General features: G+C 40.3%; 2 protein-coding genes across 4 annotated transcripts; one reads left to right on the plus strand and one right to left on the minus strand.

Moving 5' to 3' along the window:
* The first annotated feature begins 165 nt into the window (after nucleotides 1-165).
* On the plus strand, nucleotides 166-8,575 carry erp44 (endoplasmic reticulum protein 44). Its single transcript, XM_029504586.1, has 11 exons — nucleotides 166-309; nucleotides 2,930-2,999; nucleotides 3,501-3,540; nucleotides 3,838-3,953; nucleotides 4,967-5,151; nucleotides 5,254-5,369; nucleotides 5,487-5,661; nucleotides 5,840-5,951; nucleotides 6,065-6,206; nucleotides 7,450-7,552; nucleotides 7,645-8,575. The coding sequence occupies exons 1-11, from the start codon at nucleotides 250-252 to the stop codon at nucleotides 7,750-7,752; spliced, it is 1,227 nt and encodes a 408-aa protein (XP_029360446.1). The 5' UTR covers nucleotides 166-249; the 3' UTR covers nucleotides 7,753-8,575.
* Nucleotides 8,576-9,145: 570 nt separating this feature from the next.
* Nucleotides 9,146-19,769, minus strand: stx17 (syntaxin 17). Of its 3 annotated transcripts, none has more exons than XM_029504587.1 (7): nucleotides 19,622-19,769; nucleotides 18,741-18,883; nucleotides 18,579-18,644; nucleotides 16,352-16,681; nucleotides 15,448-15,498; nucleotides 13,302-13,388; nucleotides 9,146-10,701 (listed from the first exon to the last, which is right to left on the minus strand). In XM_029504587.1, exons 1-7 carry the CDS (start codon nucleotides 19,641-19,643, stop codon nucleotides 10,438-10,440), a joined length of 963 nt encoding a protein of 320 aa, XP_029360447.1. In that variant the 5' UTR covers nucleotides 19,644-19,769; the 3' UTR covers nucleotides 9,146-10,437. The 3 variants fall into 3 exon arrangements, with proteins under 3 accessions (XP_029360447.1, XP_029360450.1, XP_029360448.1); XM_029504590.1 differs by having other exon boundaries at nucleotides 18,741-18,879; nucleotides 19,622-19,748; XM_029504588.1 differs by having other exon boundaries at nucleotides 18,741-18,960; nucleotides 19,622-19,748.
* Nucleotides 19,770-20,707: the final 938 nt, after the last annotated feature.

Raw genomic sequence — 20,707 nt, forward strand, 5'->3', positions numbered from 1 at the left:
TACCGCCTGCTAATAAATCGCCATTACTGCAGTTTTCCCCGCCGTCCCGCTCGGCCTTTCGAACGACTCAAAAAATACATTACCCACAATGCCAAACGCATAGCAGAAAATCCGGAAGCGGAGCTCACGTTTCTGTGGTCACCGTGAGATTGGTTCGCCGTCGATTTCCTGTTGCAGTGAGAAAAGCGGCGTCGAGACAGACTAGGAAGACTCAACACCAACACCACCTCCTACATAATCCAATATACAATGAAACTGTTAGCAGTATCTTCCTCTCTGGATATCCGCTTCGTCACGGTTATATTCCTGGTAAGGCCCCAGGTCTCCCCTCTGTAACCTGCATTAATAGTTAGCCGCCTCAAGCTAACGCTGGTTAGCTGCAACTAGCTAACCGACGATTCTCCACTGGCATGAGACGTGGCTGTTTAAAGTGGCCAAGGTGAGCAGAGAGCCGGCTCACCCTGCGAGCATCCACCGGGTCCACCAAGGAGAAGGCTGAGCCGCGTTTCTCCCAGCGACCTCCCCAGCTAACGAGTTATCTACCAGGATGCTGTGTCAATGTTATAGTGTTGAGTAACCATTAGCTGTGGTGTTACAACCACCAAGGATCCATCTTATATAATCGACACGTTCCTCATCTTTATCTCATTAACTCTAAAGTTTGGGAAGATGAAGTTGGAGAGTTTGTTGAAGTGAAGCAGCTAGGATTGGGCTCGACAACATAGTGACAGCAGATAAATGCTAATTGCTAGCACGGCTAATTAAAACCTTTAGTCCACTGAGTGAGTCGACTAAGTTGGTTCATCCAACTTTAATATTTGCTTTTGCAAAGGTAGTTAAGTTGTTGTGTGACTCTTTTTGTGTCTCTGAATGATGCTCGCCGGTTGGTGAATTGCTCTGTTGTGGCTCATTTTTATTGGCTGACAACCCGGAACTATGCAGGGCGCAGTTTGGGCCTGTGATGAAAACTTAAAACTTCTCTCTGAGCTCTTCCTGGCTTTAGCCGCTGAATACCTGCTACTTCTCACATTTGGCTTTCTTCGTTGGGCTGTACTGTTTGGAAAAATAGGGAACTCACTGGCGTTTCAATTTGTAAAGGGAATGTGGAAAAATTTGACTCAAAACTGCAACAGCTACTGGGTTAATTGTTAAATTAATCCAGTAAAAGCAAACGGAATATTTTTCTGCAATCATATTGAGAGTAGGGAATTGGGGGGCAGTCAGTTCTTGGATGCATCAAGACTCTTTTTTTCTTTCTTGATGCAGTAAAATAAAAAAATTTAAAAATCAATTGTCTCCCATAAAACTTTGAAAAATTGGCCAAACAGCAAAGAATATGCTTTGTATTTATGTTCTTAGCTAGGCTTTCAGACTAAAGGCTAAACATGAGCGTCCGTGAATTTATTCTGATCTTCTTCCTGCTTGGAAGCATTTTGGCCTCCTTAAAGTCAAAGGGAAAAGAGATTCTTGTTGGTTCTTTGGGAAGTATGTTGATAACCTTTCAGTTTACAATAACAAACACATGCTGTATTTTAAAAGCAGCAAATAGTCACAGTGAGAATAAATAGATTCTCAAAATAAAAGTAAAAAAAAAATAATAATAATCATAGTGAGGTACCTATAACCCCCTCATCCCCCCCATTGATAATGTATTCGAGTCATTCTAAAGATAAAAATTCGGCTTTCCATATGTTCTGATTGGATGCCTTTTGTTTTCATGCATGACAGTAAACTAAATATCTCATGGTTTCAGTTTTGGAATTTTGGTTTGACATTTTTGCCAATGTGAAGAGAAAAAACATTTGAAGACACCACTGTGGGTTTTGGGGAGTTGTGATGGCCCTCTTTCCCCATCTCTTGAGATTTTATATCCTAAACAACTAAAGGAGTCCTTGATAAATAATCAGCATCTTAGCAGGTCATCTCAGTCGCAGACCATATTACAGAATTAGGATAATTTCAATAATTATTAAATCCTTTAATCAGACTTTTAAATTTACCTAGCATTTACCTGCTGAGGATCTCAAATGTGAGGATTCTCCTATCATATCATTGGAGCTTTCTGGATAAATGTAGCAAACTGAAGACATCGAAACATTTTTGCTGTAGTAAACTTATTACGGAGTAAAAGTTTAATTCTCTGAAATGCACGAAGCAACATCAGCTGTGTCATGGCTTGATGGATTTCAGTCTTTCTCTGGTACTGTGTTGATATTTGTGCTTGTCACACCCTGAAGGAGGAACACTGTTGAGTATTCTGTTTGAGGAGGCTGTCAGACCAGTTCACAGCAGATCAGTCGAAAGTGATGGCATTGGTTTAAAGATTTGTAACGGCAGATTAATAAGAGTGTTGGCTCAGGCTACTATTGCCCTGTTTATTTGTGATTTCATTTGTTGTTAGAATCAGCTCTGACTCTGCTGTTTTGTCCCTCACTATGGTGAATGCCATATTAGCATATTTAACAGAAAAGATAATTGATGTCCTCAAATGTTAGCTGTATCAAGCATCCAATGAGTATATTTCTAACTTATTTGACTAAAGAGTGACTAGAATGCAAATATAGTACATGTGGTCAAATTCAAGCCTTTAGAATGGCAAACCTATCAATGTATGCTGCTTCTCTCCTGCAGACCTTCCAGCTTACACTGTTTTAGATTGTTAGGATTGCACGAATTAACACCAACATTTTCTGTGGTTACGAAGGTTTTAGATCAGTACTGTAGCTGATGTTTGATCTTATGAAAGCTGGTGCTAAGATGAGTAAGCTTGTAGAGATGCTAGTTAACATTTAAATGAAAGGCATGTTTGTTCACTGTGATCAAATATCTTTAGTCATGTCTTTTCCGCCCTGCCATATTGTCTTGACCATCCTATCTGTGTTTTATGATTTGATTGCTGATCTGTCTTTTACTTGTGTGTCTGGAGAAGATGGGCCTCTCTACTCCAGGGCTAGCAGAAATCACCAGTTTGGACTCGGGCAACATTGATGATGTCCTAAGTAAGATTTCACACTTTACTTTTTCAAATTGTCTTAAAATAATAGTCAATTTGGGAGTGTGCTTATTGTCGTTCCTGCTGAATGAGAGGTGTGTAGATATCAGCACCACAAAGACCACAGTTAACACCTGGATTGTTTGATATGATACTTTCATCCTTTGCCTTCCTTCTCATCTAATTCTTGGCAAGAAAACAAATCGAATTTCATATTCTTCTCAGGTGTTCCTTCACCTTCACCTTAACCATTTTTCTTTTTTACCCCTAAGAGAGAGACACTCATTTCTCTATTTCTATTTTCTTTGACAAGGATGTTTTCTCACGCTAGTTTGTCAAACTGTTTATGTGATATTCATTAGGTTATCAAAAATAAATAAAAAAATCTGGCAATCAGATCATAGCTTTATATTGACCAATTGGATTGCATACCAAAATATGAATAAATTGTATTATGTCATGTATAGAGTCTTATATTTACTTTTTGTTCATGTGTGTTTCTTTGCAGATAATGCAGGGGTGGCGTTAGTCAATTTTTATGCAGACTGGTAAGTGGTGTTTGCCTTTCTAGTCACTGAACAGATATGTATATATTATGTTAATGATTTTGAAATTGAGTTTTCCCCATGATGCCAACATCATATGTGAATATGGTTAGAGACTGATTTAGACTGATTTTACATATTTTATCTGTTGTCTGAACTGTGGGAAATTGAGCCATTTTAGTTGTAAATCTTGCAACAACGGTCAGTTTAGTATAGTGGAATAAAATAAATCCTATGTTGTTTACTCACAAATTAGGGAAAACCTCTTGACCTCACGCTCTATCACCCCTCCCCCTGCAGGTGTAGATTCAGTCAGATGCTCCATCCAATTTTTGAAGAGGCATCTAATGTTGTGCGTGAGGAGTTCCCTGATACCAAGCAGGTGGTGTTCGCCCGGGTCGACTGTGACCAGCATTGTGAGTTAAACCTTTTTAACAATATATAGTTTGATTATTGGTTATTTGCACATCATAACTCGGTGCAGCCTGCGCACTGGCACATTTACTCTTCATGCCACTTTGCATTACATTGCTAATTAATTTTGTGATGCTATGTTTATATAGTGCTTTGTTATTTTGTCTGCTTGTTGGACTGTGGAAAATGCAATATTTTTCACCAGCAAGCTTTGTTCATGGAGAACTGAATAGAGCTGAATTGAACTGAGTTACTTTGTGTAGAAAATTATATACACTCGTATTGATCCCTTTCAACTTATAATATGGAAAAACCTAGATATACTCATCAAAAGATTTATTTCAGAGTGATCTGAATCAAGATCAAGGACGAAGTGACATAAGTAATTTTGAAACTGAAACTTGAAAATGAATGTATTTTATATTGCAGTGAAAATAAATTGTCACCCAAATTATTGTATGTATATATAGTATATCTTATGTAATCTATGTTTATGTGTAGGTTGATCAAACAGACTCAAATGCAGCCTAGCTCTATATACAGGATATAAAAATATTTGATGCACATATGTACACATAGATGCCTAGCACACCAAAGCGCAGACACATAAACCACCAGCCTCAGCCTTTTGAGATAAAGCAAATTAAAGAGAATTATTGATGACCTGCAAACTGTTTGAAGACTAATGACAAAACTGCTGCTTCCTGTGAAGGCTGGAGGCTTAGAGACACCCCGCAGAGAGATTGACACCTGCCACATGCACACACAAGCACACACTCATTCACTGTGTGCAGAGAGAATATTTACTCTAAGCAGGGGGTAGCTTTTATGTTGGAGATCAGAGCTCAGAACTGACTGAAGGCAGTGTTTTCAGACTGAGGTTTAACCGCCGTGTTTATCACTGCTCTGCTCCTCATCACCTATCCCCATGTGTTTTTTTTACTTTACTTCTTCCTCTTCATCAATTGATTTGGCCTTCTTTACTTAACTTATCTCTGGCCAATGTCCCCTGTAGCGGACATCGCTCAGCGGTACCGCATCACCAAGTACCCAACGTTGAAGTTATTCCGCAATGGGATGATGATGAAGAGGGAGTACAGGGGTCAGAGGTCGGTGGTGGCTATTGCTGACTTCATCCGCCAGCAGCAGGTCAACCCTGTGAAAGAAATGCACTCTTTGGAGGAGGTTAATACCCTGGATGTACGTGGAAATATTGATACCCTGGCTAAAACAATACATTTCCACAAAATTAAACTAAATTGTATCAGTAATTTCCTTTACACTTTTACTTCATTATGACAGAGGACTAAGAGAAACATCATTGGTTACTTTGATAAAAAGGACTCTGATAACTACCACACATATGAAAAAGTTGCCAACATCCTTCGAGATGACTGCACGTTCTTGGCTGCCTTTGGGTGAGTCATAACACCATCTTCAGTCCTGAGTGGAGTTCATGTATCAGTTAATGTTTTAATTGTCATGCTCTTCTTATGTATGTTATGTTAAATGTTTTTAAACTGCTTCCTTTCCAGTGATGTCTCTCAGTCCGAGCGCTTCAGTGGAGACAATGTGATCTACAAACCTGTGGGCGAGAGCATTCCTGATATGATCTACCTCGGCTCACTCACCAACTTTGACCTGACCTACGCTTGGGCCCAGGACAAGTGTGTACCTCTGGTCAGGGAGATCACCTTTGAAAATGGAGAGGTTTGTTAAGTGCATTTGCATATAAACCATTATCTGATGTGGGGGGTGTGGTCTGAAATAAGATGTATAAATGTATAAAAGCTTTAGAATATTCATGAAGTTCATGATGGATAGTCCATCTGCTGCACCACAGGAAGGCGCTGATCATCGGTTTTTCACACTTTGTGTGTGTTTCCAGGAGCTGACAGAAGAAGGGATCCCTTTCCTTATCTTGTTTCATATCAAAGAAGACTCTGAGAGTTTAGAGAAATTCCAACATGAAGTAGCCCGCCAGCTCATCAGTGAGAAAGGTTAGTGCTTACAATTTGTACCCGTCAGGATTTTTGTCTAAAAACCAAAAGCTGCCTGTGTAGAAATGGTGTTTGTGGCATTGGTAACAGTGTTTACTCACTCTTCCATTTAGGATCCATAAATTTCCTTCACGCGGACTGCGATAAGTTCCGCCATCCTCTTCTCCATATCCAGAAAACCCCAGCTGACTGTCCCGTCATTGCTATAGACTCATTCAGACATATGTACGTCTTTCCTGACTTTAAAGACCTCACGTAAGTAATGCCTTTCACTTTTTCTGTAAAATTATTTTCTACGTGTGGACGTTCAGTTTATTTTAATTCGGAACTTAAAATAAATGATATACTTCATGGTCATGTCAGACAGTTTCATATGCCTTTCTGCTATGTGTGCCCTCCCTTCAAACTTTATAAAATTTTGGGTTGGTCACCATAAATTGCAAAGAGAAATACCCAAATATAAATGAAAACTCACCACAGACGATGTGATTAACAACATGAATCATCCACATGTCAAATATGTGTGATATATTGGATATTGGACATACTTTTGGAAATTTTTGAACAGTTATTGCTTAACTCTGATGAGTTAAATTATATCATTTACCCCTATATGAAATTGTTCATAACAGGATCCCCTTAAATGAAGTTAATTTCATTACACACACATACACACACATTGCAATCCGCTGCGTGTTGAACCTCAGAGAAATGTCACACCTCTTAAAATCGGTTCTTTATGAATGGGCCAGCACACCAGAGCTAATGTGACGTGATTTGGCACGTGCAATAAATGCTAAACTAATCCAGTCTAATCTAATTTAATCTTATTTATTCTGCCCCCCTCCATTCTGCCTCCCCCGAGTCCCCAATCAGAGTCTGATCAGATAGACAGAAGCCCTGAGGACTGACCAGCCTCCACAACCTAATTGCATCACATCTCCATTGCATGTGGCACACAGCTTGTAATAACATTAGCGCAGTGTATGTTGTACATACATGTTTGTGTGTTCACACACACACACACACTGGGGGTTAGCTGTGACCCAGGACCAGCACCATCTGTGTGATATGACAATAGCACATGACCCGTCATTAATAAGCACACTTCAAAAGACACTGTTGATATGGATTAATGCTTCTTCATGATGCGTCCACAGGGATTCATGTCCTCAATATTGATATGACACAAAGAATTTGAGCTCAGTCGGACTGGTAGAAATGCCTTTGTCACACACAAAGTTAATGTCTCATGCAAGGAAGTTTAGTACGAATGTATTTTCCTTGAAATAGGTACAAGTGATTGGGGATTTTTTCTTTGTCCTCGAACTTGTTCCAAAATATTCAGGATAAAATCTCTCAAAGGGAGACACAGGCTGAAACCCAAGTTTTTGGAGTTAAGACTTTGAGGTTTTAAACTTTTTGCACAAACAGGCCTTACAGGAAAAAAGTGAGGGGGATTCACTAGAATGCTCTTGTTGTGGGGGGGGTTTCACAGTGTTCCTGGCAAGTTGAGACAATTTGTGTTGGACCTTCATTCTGGAAAGCTTCACCGGGAGTTTCACCACGGTCCTGACCCCACAGACAGCACGCCTGGACAGGTCAGACTGCAGCCAGGAGTTGGAGTCAATTAAAGGTTGCTTTGCTGTGTCGTGAAATTTGACAGTTTGTGGAATATGACTCTTACCCTCAGGAGGAGACAGGAGGAGAAGTGGCCAGTAGTCCTCCAGAGAGCTCGTTCCAAAAGCTAGCACCCAGCGAGACTCGCTACACCATCCTCAGGGACCGTGACGAGCTGTGACCTCTACGGCCTTCCAGTGAACCTGTGACTCAATGCCGCGCCCCGGGGTCAAGGAGTGGGTTAGGGTTAGGACAGGCCAGTGGGACAGAACAGCAACACCCGACACCCTTACTGAAGACAAATGGAAAGAGAAGAGGAGGATAAGGAAAAAGAAAACAGGAAGAGGAGAAGTGAGGAGCACAGTTCATGACACAACTATGTTGGAATAACCTATATTTTCATAACTCTTTCACGTACAGTTTTTATTTTGGAGTAAAGCAAAGGGGGATAAAGAAGTAATGTGTGTGGGCAGAGGGTTGGGGCATTAGTACGTCAAGAGAAGTGTTTTTACTTTTATTTTTTGGAGCTTGTAAATATGTTTGTCCTACATGGGAATCTCAATGTTGGTCTAAATTAAATGCAGAGTTTTCTTTATTTTATTTTATTTTTTTTTTCATCACCCTGCTCTTTGTAGGAGAAAAAAATTATTCCCCTCACTCCAGTTGTATGGTTCTTATCTGTGGGTAGTTCAGCTAAGCCTGTCCGCTAGGAGATGCTTATTTAGTCTCACTGACCTCATGGCTGCATCTCAATATGGCCAATTCTTGTCTAATTCATTTGTATGTCAGTTTGAAGTAGCTTTATCTCCATATCTTCTCTGCACATATTCTGAAGGAATAGAAAAATATTTGAAATATTTTTTAGGGTTAACATAATTTCAAGTCATGCATTGAGTAAGAAGATAGAGAGACAGAGCTATTCCAGCCCATTGAGATGCACCCCCTTCTGTCCCTGGTACTAAATGATGATGATAATCGATAATGTCTCTTACAATGCCTGTTGGGAAAAAAAAAAAAAATCACCCCTTTCAATCTTCTTGTATTTTAATTTTTTTTACAACACATCTATCACGATAGCTTTTCAATTATCTTTCTAAACACTACACATTATCAACAACTCACTATTCCCAGTCTGCTGATGGCAGCATCATGCTGGGTGCAGGCCTTTCTGCAGCAGTCCCTGGACAGTTCGTAGAAAGGGTCAAAGAGAAAAACTTTGAATATTTATCTATGAAGGCGGATACACAAACTAATTAATGCAGAAATTATATAAGGCAAACCATGTTAATATTCTGGATTGGCTAAACCAGCAACCACAGTCTCCAGTCCAGACTGAGCAAGGAAGGCTTAGTCTGCATTAGTTTACCAATAATTATTGCCAAAGGTGCCTCATTTGAGAACTGTCATGAGTGACATAACATTTTCAATTGCATACGTTATTATTTTCATCCACCTTCACTAATCTGTAGAAGTTACATTAGGCATGAAATAACGAGTCAGTTAATCAGTGTCTGAAAGCGTAGTTCCACCCACAGTTATAAAACTAAAATATGGATAGATCAAAAGGGAGTGGCTTTTTTTTTTTTTTTTTTTTTTAAATAGGCATAGCATTTGCCATAACACCTCTGAGTTGTGTTCCTGGAACTCAAAGTAGAAGAAACAAATGTTTTCAAATGGTGTAATATGATCATGAATTTATGAAATGGCTGTTGTTTCTGCTGTCACCTGTTGTCAAACGTGTCATCATGCTGGGGGAGAAAAGACTGCATCCTTCCCCGTGTTTCAAAAAGTCAAGAGACGTAAGGGGAAAAACTCAAGTGGTGTCTGCCACTTTATACGAGTTCTCCAGAAACCAGTTTTGTCTCTTTATATGTCTTTGAGGTTTTTGGTATAAATCTAGATCCCCCAGATCCACTGAATGAAGTCCAGCAGTGGAAGCCAGATTTTAAGAGTACGGGACCCATTGCTAAGTTTGTACCGTGCATCCTGCCCTTCCATAGAGGCCAACAGATGCCTGCATAGTGACATATCAGCCTACATACACACACAGAGGAGAGCAACAAAGGTAGTGTGATGCCATTTCTAAACCCATCATCTCAGAGGTGGAGGACAGTGGAGAAAAAAAGAAAAACTAAATTAAAAACCATTTTACAGGATGTTGTCTCGTCTGATGCTTTGTTGATCCATTTCTGTCTGCTGCAATGACTTGGAATGAAACATTTTATTTGGCAGTTAACCAGCAGTAGTATAATAAATACAAGGCAGGATTGAAACACTCCGGTTACTGAAGTGATCTGGACAGTGGCACTTGGGCGCTTTTTGTGCAATGTTTGCTCTCACACAAACAGGTATGCATCTACATAGAGAATATGATATATAACCTCTGTAGCACGTTGACTTTAATTTACATTATTACATAAATTTAACACCGCAAGAATGTTAAACCAATGAAATATTTTTTATGCCTGCTGCTCTAATAGCTTCAGAAGTAAAGCTTTTTGTACCAAGACAGAGTTCCACCTTAAGGAACACTAACTTGGAAATGACAGAATACTTGAAAACTGACAGTAAGTGATGCTCCCAAACACACATCAACAGCTGTACTGTAAAAACTTTTTTCACTGTGATCAAAATATTTAAAAATTAGTTTTGTGTAAAAAGTTGATTAATGTCATAGAAACACCATTCAAACCCGAGTATCTGACAGCTAAGTAATTACGTAACCATTTCACAGCAGTGCTAGGCGAGGATGTGCAGTGTTGGGGTCAAATGCTGAGTGTCTTTGGGTGGTTCTGATTGGTCAGTCAACACGGACACCTCAGTCCATCCAGCAGGCGAGGTGAGAGGACCAACGGCGACCGTGTGGTCATTCGCTTTTGCTGGACTCTGGTTCAGAAGGTGAGTCTGCTGGTGGTGGTGGTGCTGCTGTCAGTTTCTTCATCTGCAGATCAACACGAGCTTTGCGTTGTTTCTGCACAAGGTTGCCCCCAGCATACCCGAGGGCGCCCCCCCCGAGAGCAGCAGCCACCCCTGCAGCTTTGAACCCAGCCAGCAGGCCAAGCGGACCTCCTAGTACACCGCCCAGTAGCGCCCCAGCAAATGGCAGCACCGCCAATTTGTAGCCCACTGCCTAGAGAGACATAAGGAAGAGATATGCTTAGTATAATTTAATTTACACACACACACACACATACAAGTCTGTAGCACGAGTACTTTGTGGCTTCAAGACAGTCTGAGATAGAGTTTGGATGTATCTATCCTTTCATGATCACACATCGAACCACGGAAGGAAGAAGAAGAAAAAAATGTCACAAACAAGCCTGCATGTGTAAAAGTAAACTGACACCTCCGTAGCTGCATCAAAGCCTTTTCTTTATCTTCATTTAGGACAAATCAGAGAGATGTGGCCTGTGTTATTACACCTGTTATCATCAGAGTGGAAGGTGCTCTTTGCTGATGGCAATTAATGACTGATTCTCTGACCATGCTCACACACACACACACACACACTCGCTTACAGGGACACACACTTTATTAACACTTCACCATTAAATTAATCTAGTTCAAAAGCTGGCATTGCTTGTGCCACCCCTGTGGCAGTTGAGGGAATTTAAATTTCATCTGAGTTAAAAAGGCTCTGGATACAGGTCGGAGGAGATGGGAGGAAATGTTGCTGTTGGGCTTGCACACCGTGCACATGTGTGGAATGCTGTTTGACCTGATGACAGATTACAAGATTTCAAACGTGAAAACATCTGACATCCCTCTCATGTGCTTTATCTCTGCTCACCCTGCATCTACCAGCAACCTTACGGAGAGGTCAACCATTGTGTCTTTATTTGGGCAAGGTGAATTTAAATTAACAATTTTTCAAGAAACTATGAATTATAGTCTCTAACCCAGCATATCACTCATACATAGCCATGGTAGTTGATCCCAATGAATCCCAAAACAAGATAGTTCTCACTCTATTAAATTACCATCAAAGTGAAATTAAATTGCATTGACATGAGCTATAACCACTGCAGATATTAACTGTAGACTAATATGTTTTTCTTCATAGACCTAAACTAAATTCTGGCTAAGAAATTGTCTTTCCAGAGTGCCAGTGGCCTAGAAGGTCGAGCATGCACCAGTGACACTAGTTCGTTTTTTGGCTTGTGTCATTTGTCGCATGCCATCCCCCCCCCGCCCAAAGAAAGAAAACATCCTTAAAAACTATTTTAGCACAGTTTGCATTTGAGTGACTGATTTGATAAACTTGCAAATTTTATATTTGAATATCACAAAAAAGACCAACAAAAGAACTGGTGCATATAATAATAAAGCTAACAGACACAAGCATGTTTCAGGTCTTCTTCAGCATTTGAGTTTTGTGAATATAAAACAAATAATCAAATGGGGTTTCATTATGTGGGTAAAACTAAAAGGGAATCAAGAACTGGGGTCTCTGAGAATAAGAGCAGCATCAGCCAAAGGGAATAAGAAGTCTGCCTTGTCATGGAGTTTTTAGGACTGGAGCTCAGGAGTATTAAGGCAGAAAAGCAACATACAGAGAAGGAGAAAGGGCGTAGAAAGTTCTCCAAAGAGAGGCCCATTGGAGACATTATTTACAGACTGAGTATCCTTAAATGATAGATTTGCTTTAGCTTGCTTGTTAATTAATATACATCTACCTAAGCTGCGTAAGGTTTTCATTCATTCATGTGTATTTTCTGTGTGTGTGAAAATTAAAAAAATTACAGATCCTGTTGTCTTATTATGATATGTTTCTGTTGCATTTTTCTACTAAGACTCTTTTTTGAATTGATATGTTTCTCTTGATGGTGCTGATATTTCGATGAGTTGTAGTCAGCTGCTCATTTAAGTCACATCAACGTGTCAAAACACTGAGGAAAACCCAGAGATGAAACCTGTTCATTTCCATATGCCGGTGTGCACATTAAAAATTATTTATACTTAAGTTGTGGCAGAAATCTCACCAACCAGAATAAATCTGTATCTGCATGGCTAGATAACAATCAAAAATATAATCCCTTTTTTGTCATTTGTATAAATTGAAAGATGGGATTGAACACAGTTCTGAAATGCCACACAGGAATCACATTTCTATGCCATCACCATCTCTGACTGTCTGTAATTACAGTCTTAATGCTTCACACCTCCATTATGTTCCTAAAGATGTGAGCAAAACAAAGATAAAAGAATTTTCCTTTATCTGACAGATTAAAATTTCTGTTCTCTCTTCTAACCCCAAATGAAAAATGTCAAATGTTCTCTCCATTTCCTCAGCAAACACAAAGCCAGAAAATTTGTATGATTCAGCGTTCAACAATTTCAGCGAGAAGAGCACAGAGGTCTCCATCTGACTTACACTTGGGCCAGAACAGCTTTTAGAGTGTATTGAAGTGACAGTGGAGGCCAAAATGGTGCTCCTGAAAAATTATTAAAGTCATTCGAACCCCCTTTATGCAACACACACACTAACACATATAGCCTCTCTTGTCAGCACTCTCTTCCTCCCTCTCTATCACTCTTCCTTCCCTCCACTCCTCTCTCTATTTCCTTAATTGCAGCTTTCCTCCGCATTCGAATGGATCAATAGGGACAAACGCTGTGGAATGGCTGGGAGGCAAAGTGCCATCGATCTCCCCATCTTCCCAACACCACACAGAAACACACACACACACACATCAGATCATCAGGACACGCGCGCAAACACACACACACCTTCCCCAGGTTCTTGGTCCCCTCCTCCACGTTGGCAGCGGCTGTGTTGACGTTGTCCTCGATGCTGTCAATCTTTTCCTGCTGGGACTGGTGCACAGGGGTTAGACACACAAACACACATTAACATATGCACACATAGTTACAACCCCGCACTGATAGAGACAGTATACACGTGTGAAAGAGCACCCACTTTTGTGCTAAGTTTTCTTATACATCCAGACTCTGCTCCATGGCACAGCAGAACATGGGAAGTCGGTGAGTGTGTGTGGAGGTTATAGGTATATTCAAGAGAGATTACATTGGGGGTGGGGCCATACAGTGTATGTGTGTGGCATTGTGTAAATCTCATGAAATATTCAGAGTGGCAGCTGTCTCTCTCCATGTGGGGGCTAGATAGGCACAGTGACCAAACAACAAGCACTTTCCTTCTCCTCACCTTTCCTCAAAACTGCTTCTTCCTCTCTCACCTTCTGTCTGAGTCAAGTTGTTTGACAGATTCAACTCTGTCCATCGTAAGATTTCCTTCATGTGCCTCCTTTTGCATGAGCGTTTCAGAAATGTGAAACTCATTCTGACTGTGGATGGAGGTTTTGAGTGTTATGACTCAGATTCTTTTTGAACTCACTTCAGGGTAAAATGATAATAGGGTTGTGAGTAACAATTATATTCATTATTGATCAATCTGCTAATTGATCGATAGAAACTGTAAATTTAAACCATTGCAATCTAACAAAGCCAAAATATTCTGACAGATAATCATGATGAAAATAACAACAAACAATATTTTGAGAACACAATTATTTAAATGTCAAATATTTGTACATCAGTTCATTGCCTAATTGTCACAGCACCAAATACAAAACCTGAACATTTCCTAATAATGTGGTCACATTTTTCTGAGGTCTGGTCCGGTCCGATTAACTACTTGGTAATTTGAAAGCATATTATTGACCTTGACAACACAATTTTACAAAAAAAAAAAAAAATCTCATCATGTAGCCCATTTGGTACCTGCTGACTCGAAACAAACACCAACAAATGCATAACAACTGGTCAAACTCCGTCTTCTCCATCTCCTCATGAATGCTGTGATTGTCAAAAGTTTGAAACTTGACTTTATAGGTCTTTTCACCAACAGACGTACAAAACACCATGAGCTCAGTTGTACAGTGCCCAGTTTTGAAACTATGGTTCTTAATGATTGAGATTTAAAAAAAAAAAAAAAAAAAAAGTGGTTTTAGTAAAACTGAAAAAGACATTTTTACAACAAAGATCGAGACTACAAATTCAGGTAACTTGTGACAGGAGCTTTACCACTGTTGAGAGTTCGCAGTGTACGGGATTAATGGAAGAAAGAAATAACAAATTGTTGTGCAATTGAATACTGTATTTGCCAGTTTAATTTGCATTATGAAGTCTAGACAGACAAAAAGAACACCCAAAGAAAAACATAGACATGAGCACAGAGGCATAAGTCACTATCATGACGCAGACACAACCACGCACTAAGAGACACTCAGTGTTTCCACTGTGGCTGAGCGCTGGAATATGACTCCCCTAACGGCGTCTTTCACCCTTGAGACACCACAATAACATGTCTACGCTCTCTCTGCCCTCCCCACAAACCCCCATGCCTCTGTCTGTTTTTCTTCACCCTCACTACATCTTCACTCTATCACTCCCTCTCTCTCTGTCTCTCAATGTTAATCTCTCCTTCCATGCTGCTTCCTTTCTTCTTTCCCTCCATCCCTGAGGATACCATGATAATCTGAGCCGTCTGTTCTCCACCTGCTCCGATGCATCCCCTGTTCCACTTCTCTCCCTCTGTGGACAACCTGCCGTCCTCCCCCAAATCCTCCTTCTCCCCCCTGTCTCCTCCTCAGCCTTTCCCCTCGCCTGGGTGAAGGGTCTCTGGGGCCCCAGCAATAGTCCTAAGCTGATCTGTGTAACCTCCTCTCAGAGGAGTCTTACCAGGCAACAAGCGTGCGCCCGGTCAAATACACAATACTTCCTGGAAACGCTTTAGGCAAACTGTCTCCGTCACATTGTTTTTGTTCACGGGTGTAGCTGAGTACACATGTAGGTGTCAAAAAGTAGATGTAGCAGTCTTGGAAGTATAAGACAGAGTTGAGTGTTTTATACTCACATGGACAAGCAGGCAGAACTCTGTCACCAAACAATTCAGCTCTTTCAGATCCTGAGAGGAAAAAATTACTATATTTATTTTATTCATGATGCTCATCAGACAAGTCTACAGCTACAGTGTGAAAATACTGTCAGTTTTGGAGAATGGTAGTTCAAAAACGAATGACTGTAAATATTAATGTGTGATATGCCTTTTAGATTAGATGGAAGGCAAAGTAAAACAGGTTTGTCTGTATGAACAGGTAACAGGAGCTATTTGCATTAGACGTTCTTGCATTAACCATGAATATTGCAGGTAACCATAGCAACACTTAGTTCAGAGCAAAGATGAAAAAAACTTTCATGGACTTCATTTTTAGTGTTGCAGCAAGAAAAGATAAGTAATTTATTGATGGCTGAATTCAATGTAGCCGCTTTAGGTTCAGGGTCCTGCTTATGTTGATGTTGACACTTGAATACAATTAAATCTTCAAAAAGAGGAAAAGAGTTACACCTAAACCGCTTTTGTGTGCAAACTTGAATTTCCACAAGGATACGATTAAAGTATTTGTCTAGCTACACTTGAAAAAGTCTTTTTTATTAATTCCCTCTGTGAACAATTAAAGATTTTAACTTATACAAGAAACTAAAATAAATGCAGTATAGTCTGCATATCTACAGAACTGACTAGTTTGCCATGTTTAAAGCAGGTACTATGATGGGGCAAAACAAGGCCCTTACTTACTTTACTTTACACCAAAAGGAAGTAAGTTCCTGTAAGTATTACATGACCAAACTATAACAAGATTTTTGATAGATTTTTTATGCCACAATTTATTGGAGGTTAAGGGAATGACCCTAGCAATAGCATAAAATTTGTATTGTTAGTGGACAACTCTAAAATATTTAATATCACACATGCTTACCTCTTCCAGGTTGTCCCAAGACTCTGCCGCGCTCTGGTCTGCAGGAATTTCTGGAAGGCGTAGTTGTATTTGCATGTCAGGAAGTGGCTCCTCACCCACATCATTGGCAGCATGGCTGCTGCTGGACACAGAGCTGGAAGGCGGAGCAGCAGGTGGTGGCGATGGTGATGGTGGCTGCGGCACAGGGTTAGAGTGCAGAAGCAAGAAGTCTCGAGCAGCAGCTGACGCTCTGTCCCTGACTGGCCTGACAAGCATTTCCAGTTGATCAGCATCTTCAGCACGGACCCGGGCGCATAGTTTCTCCATCTCTCTGATGTTAGCTCTCAGCTGCTGCATGGGGAGAGAGAAGAAGGTTTCTCAATGGCACGAATGTTGAAATGAAATGCAGTGTACTGGGATCTTTGATGAGAGGACATATAGACTAAAAAAAACAAAAACAAAATGCAGATCAAACAATAGATACGGCAGAAGGCATAAAATTGCTCATTCATATTGATTGTACTAATCTTCTTCAACAAAAGACATAAATTCTCCCTAAATACAGTTTTTTCAATGTTGTTTGGGGGGGGGTAGTCTTAATAAGGTTCAGAATGTGGCTGGGGAAAACAAGCCCCTCATCCTGCCGTGCCCTGAGGGTGACAGGAGGATTACATCCCAGCCATCAGCCCTCCAGGCTGCAGCACGACCTGGGCTCAGGGGGTCAACAGGCTGCCGATAAAACATTCTGCTAATTACACAACATGAATAAACAAACATGCATACACTTGGCCTCGCGTTCATAAAAGTGAAAAACACACTGATTAACACCCAGACAGACAGGTCAGGCACCTGTCAGATTGCAAATTAACCGTGACCATAAGTGGCTTGTACACACGCACACACGCAGACCAACCAATTCCACACTCAATAGTAGATATTCAGGATAAAACAGTCCTGACTATGCTTCCCTGTCTCGCAGCTTTTGCTGTAGTTGCTGTGGGGTGGGGTGGGGCTACTGAGTCTGCCACTGCAGTCATCCTGGGGGTTCGCTTGCTGACAGGCCCGTGGAAATACATGTCAATCATCAGCACGTGGACTTCAGCCTTTCTTTGAGCAAGTGGGGACGAAATGTCCAATGACTCTCCTTCTACCTACTGTATCTGTGTATGGAGCAGAGGCCCATATGCACACACATACAGTATAAACACATCCGAAGCGGAGTAGACTCCAGAATAACACCATGAAGACACGAGAAAGCACTCTGCGGTGGTCCCTGGGATTAGTAGGGTAATGGTGAGAGAATAGGTGTGTCTGCTTGGAGTTATTTCACCTTCAGAGACATGGTGGCTTCCAGGCAACAACATCCCCAAAGGCATTCCACACTCACTATGTGAACAAGTACACAGGTACTTAGAGACCCACAAGAGATGGCCCAGTTGAGGTTTGGAAACGTCTCTTTTCTTGTCCTGATTTTTTTTTTTTTTTTTTTTTTAAAGGTACATGGAATTCTTTTTTCTCATCGGTGAACATTACTTCATAGCTGACTCTCCTTTTCATGTCTATGCAGCTTATATGAAAAAACACAAGCTCACATTTGCACACAAATGTGCAAGCAAATTCTGAAATGATACATTGACAGATTTATCATATTATATTCAACATGACATGGCCTTTCTCTGCAGATGGAGTTGCTTAGTTGTCATGGAGACGATCTAGCTGTTTTTGTGCAAACTGGTGATGTAAAAAACAGGTGGTTGTTTCAGACAATACAATAATTACTCTGCTCGGTGTGGTCTGCCACATCGAATTTTTAATAGTAATTTCTTTAAGTGAGTCGTTGATGACAGTTATCTCCTCTTCTCAAACATCCCCATGAACACTGTTTATATTTCACTGGACAAAGACACCTCTTGTTGTCTCGTCTTAAAATTTAATTTCTGATTTTTTCCAGTTTTTTTTCTAAAGTGAGCTCCTAATAGTTTGGACAATTTGAGTCAGAAGTCTTATCCCAATGCAAACCTGTTGAAGAATTTAACAACATTGCCATTAACCTTCACATGGACATACCTGTGAGACCTGACGGTGTTATGATGTCATCGGAATATATCAAATAACTTAGTAACTTAACGGGGGGCTTGCATCTTCTTTTTTACAAAATTACAAGAGAATTAAATATAATCGCAGAACAGTTACCTCTGTCTGTCCTCTCTGTCACACACAAACACGGATTTCTGAAGATGACCAGTACCTGAACAGTTCGGCTGGCGTTGATATGCTCGTGATGAAGGCGGTCCCATTGCTGGCTGTGCTGGTACTGTGGAAAGGAAAGGAAAAGTATCAGCTGACCATCTGTTGACATGAAGTAAGTGTGTGCCGTTGCAGGTGAGATCATCCAGATTTGAGCCGTCACCTTCAGTATGTTATTGTGGTGTTTCTGCAGTCTCTCCAGGTCCGTGGGCAGAGCCACTTTAATGAACTTGTGGATGGGTGCCTCCAGGCGCCTCAGTGTCAGCTTGTTGCTTTCCTCTGCCATGTGTCCTGGTGTCCTGCTGACTACCCACAGCAAACACCTCTGTGTAACTTTAGACACTGCACCTGCTCTGATTTATCTCTATCTGCCCCCACAGACACTGTAAATACCAACATGAGTATGATTTTGATAAAATACATAAATCAAATTAATAAACTCTATGACACATGCGAGTCTGCCCACACATCTAAAACTGGCACCTCCATACGATGGTTACACTTTTATTCTCAGCAGCATCCTCTCAGTGAAAACAGTCAGGGAGGTTTTACTTACAGTACCCACTGACAACACAACCTCACACAGTCAAATAATGAATCATTAATCAGTCAGGAGAAAAGATTTTGCCAACAATCTGAATAATCGTTTAGTCATTCAGGTCATTTGTCGGGCTAAAACGAATCAGTTGTTTTTCAATATTTGAAACCACTTGAAAAATTAAGTACCTTTGTGTTTTTAATTGTCAGGGCTACACTGAGGAATTGAACCGTACATGTTTAATGATTGAGCAGTTTGTGGATAAACACGTGTTTATCTAACTAAGAATGAAAAAGCTGCAACTGTGGCTTTAAAATGCTTATGTCAATAATAGTTCATATAACATTAGACGTGTAGTCAGTGGAGATTACTTTAATGGTAGAAATGTTTAGAAACCAATAAAAATCCAAAACTTCACAGAGAGTGAACTCAGCTGGACATGACACTCAAAACACTTCCAGGGTTTTATTATTAGTATTAATATCTACACATACAGCGACACTTACCAGGAAAATATCTGTCAGACATGTATATTATGTCGGCTTAAAACTGCTCTGAGTCCATACACTGATGTGAAAACTAACATTAAGCTGCAGTCGATAAATCAACACAAAGATTTCGCTTTTGTTTCTGATAGTTTCGTATTTGTAAACAACTCCCCTGCCGGTGCGTCCATGAATAGATTCCGACTTAGTCCATCAGCCGCAGCACATTCAGTTCCTGCACCAACTTACTGTGTGACTTTTCCTGTCTATTTTAAATGATCCTGTTGTGTTCTGTCATATCAGAAAGATGCAGGGATCAGATTAAAAATCCTGCAAATAAATCATATCAACTAGCTCTCAAATATTAATTTGATTTAATTTGAATTAAAGATGAGTTGAGTGATAAGATACTGTGAATATTTTGATTAAACTTGTATTGGACAAACAGGAAATAAAGTAGATGAAATATGTGTTTTGTGCTACACCTTGACTTAAATGGTTGAAATATGAAAGCACAAATTCATAAGAAACACCACCAACAACAGGAGCTTTTGGGCTTTCCAAAACTCCCAACTAAAGCCATGACATAAAAACTACACCATCAGAATGATGTGACAATATTTCAACCTGTGCAAAGCAAAACAAACTCATATCCCCAACATCGTTATATGTCAGACCTGAATAGTAAGAGTCAGACTTAATTGCTTCAGGTTGTGAGAAGAAGAGGAGAAGAAGGACTTGGTTACATTTTTATCTTTTCCATTTAGCATTAAATTATTGGCAACATAAATAAATTGCATTAATCCTGTGGAAAGAACCATGAAGAATGCTATTCTTGTCTATGATGTGCACAATGGGCTTCCCCCTCCTCTACTCTGAGATTAGCCTATTTGAGTGGGTCTATTGCATGTTTCCATTTCTCTTCTTCAGCACCTTTTACCTTTGACATTTATGCCAACCCCCCACACACTCTTCCCTTAGCGGATGCTCCATGCGAGGGGCCACAGTAAAACACACAGTCCCCAGCTATGGGGAATTTCCCCTGGTGCTGTACACACTTTGTGTGTGTGTGTAGTTGTCCCTCATATAAATGTCTACATGCCTTTC

This window comes from Echeneis naucrates, chromosome 6 (genome assembly GCF_900963305.1).
Source record: "Echeneis naucrates chromosome 6, fEcheNa1.1, whole genome shotgun sequence".
NCBI lineage: Eukaryota > Metazoa > Chordata > Actinopteri > Carangiformes > Echeneidae > Echeneis > Echeneis naucrates.

Excerpts from the sequence above, each read along its gene's own strand:
- erp44 (XM_029504586.1), top strand. The coding sequence starts at position 250 with ATGAAACTGTTAGCAGTATCTTCCTCTCTGGATATCCGCTTCGTCACG. Across the intron at positions 3,954-4,966 it reads GGTCGACTGTGACCAGCATT|CGGACATCGCTCAGCGGTAC; the intron begins GTGAGTTAAACC and ends TGTCCCCTGTAG. Across the intron at positions 5,152-5,253 it reads AGGAGGTTAATACCCTGGAT|AGGACTAAGAGAAACATCAT; the intron begins GTACGTGGAAAT and ends TCATTATGACAG.
- stx17 (XM_029504587.1), bottom strand. The coding sequence starts at position 19,643 with ATGTCTGACAGATATTTTCCTG. Across the intron at positions 16,682-18,578 it reads ACGCCAGCCGAACTGTTCAG|CAGCTGAGAGCTAACATCAG; the intron begins GTACTGGTCATC and ends CTCCCCATGCAG. Across the intron at positions 10,702-13,301 it reads GGACCAAGAACCTGGGGAAG|GCAGTGGGCTACAAATTGGC; the intron begins GTGTGTGTGTGT and ends ATGTCTCTCTAG.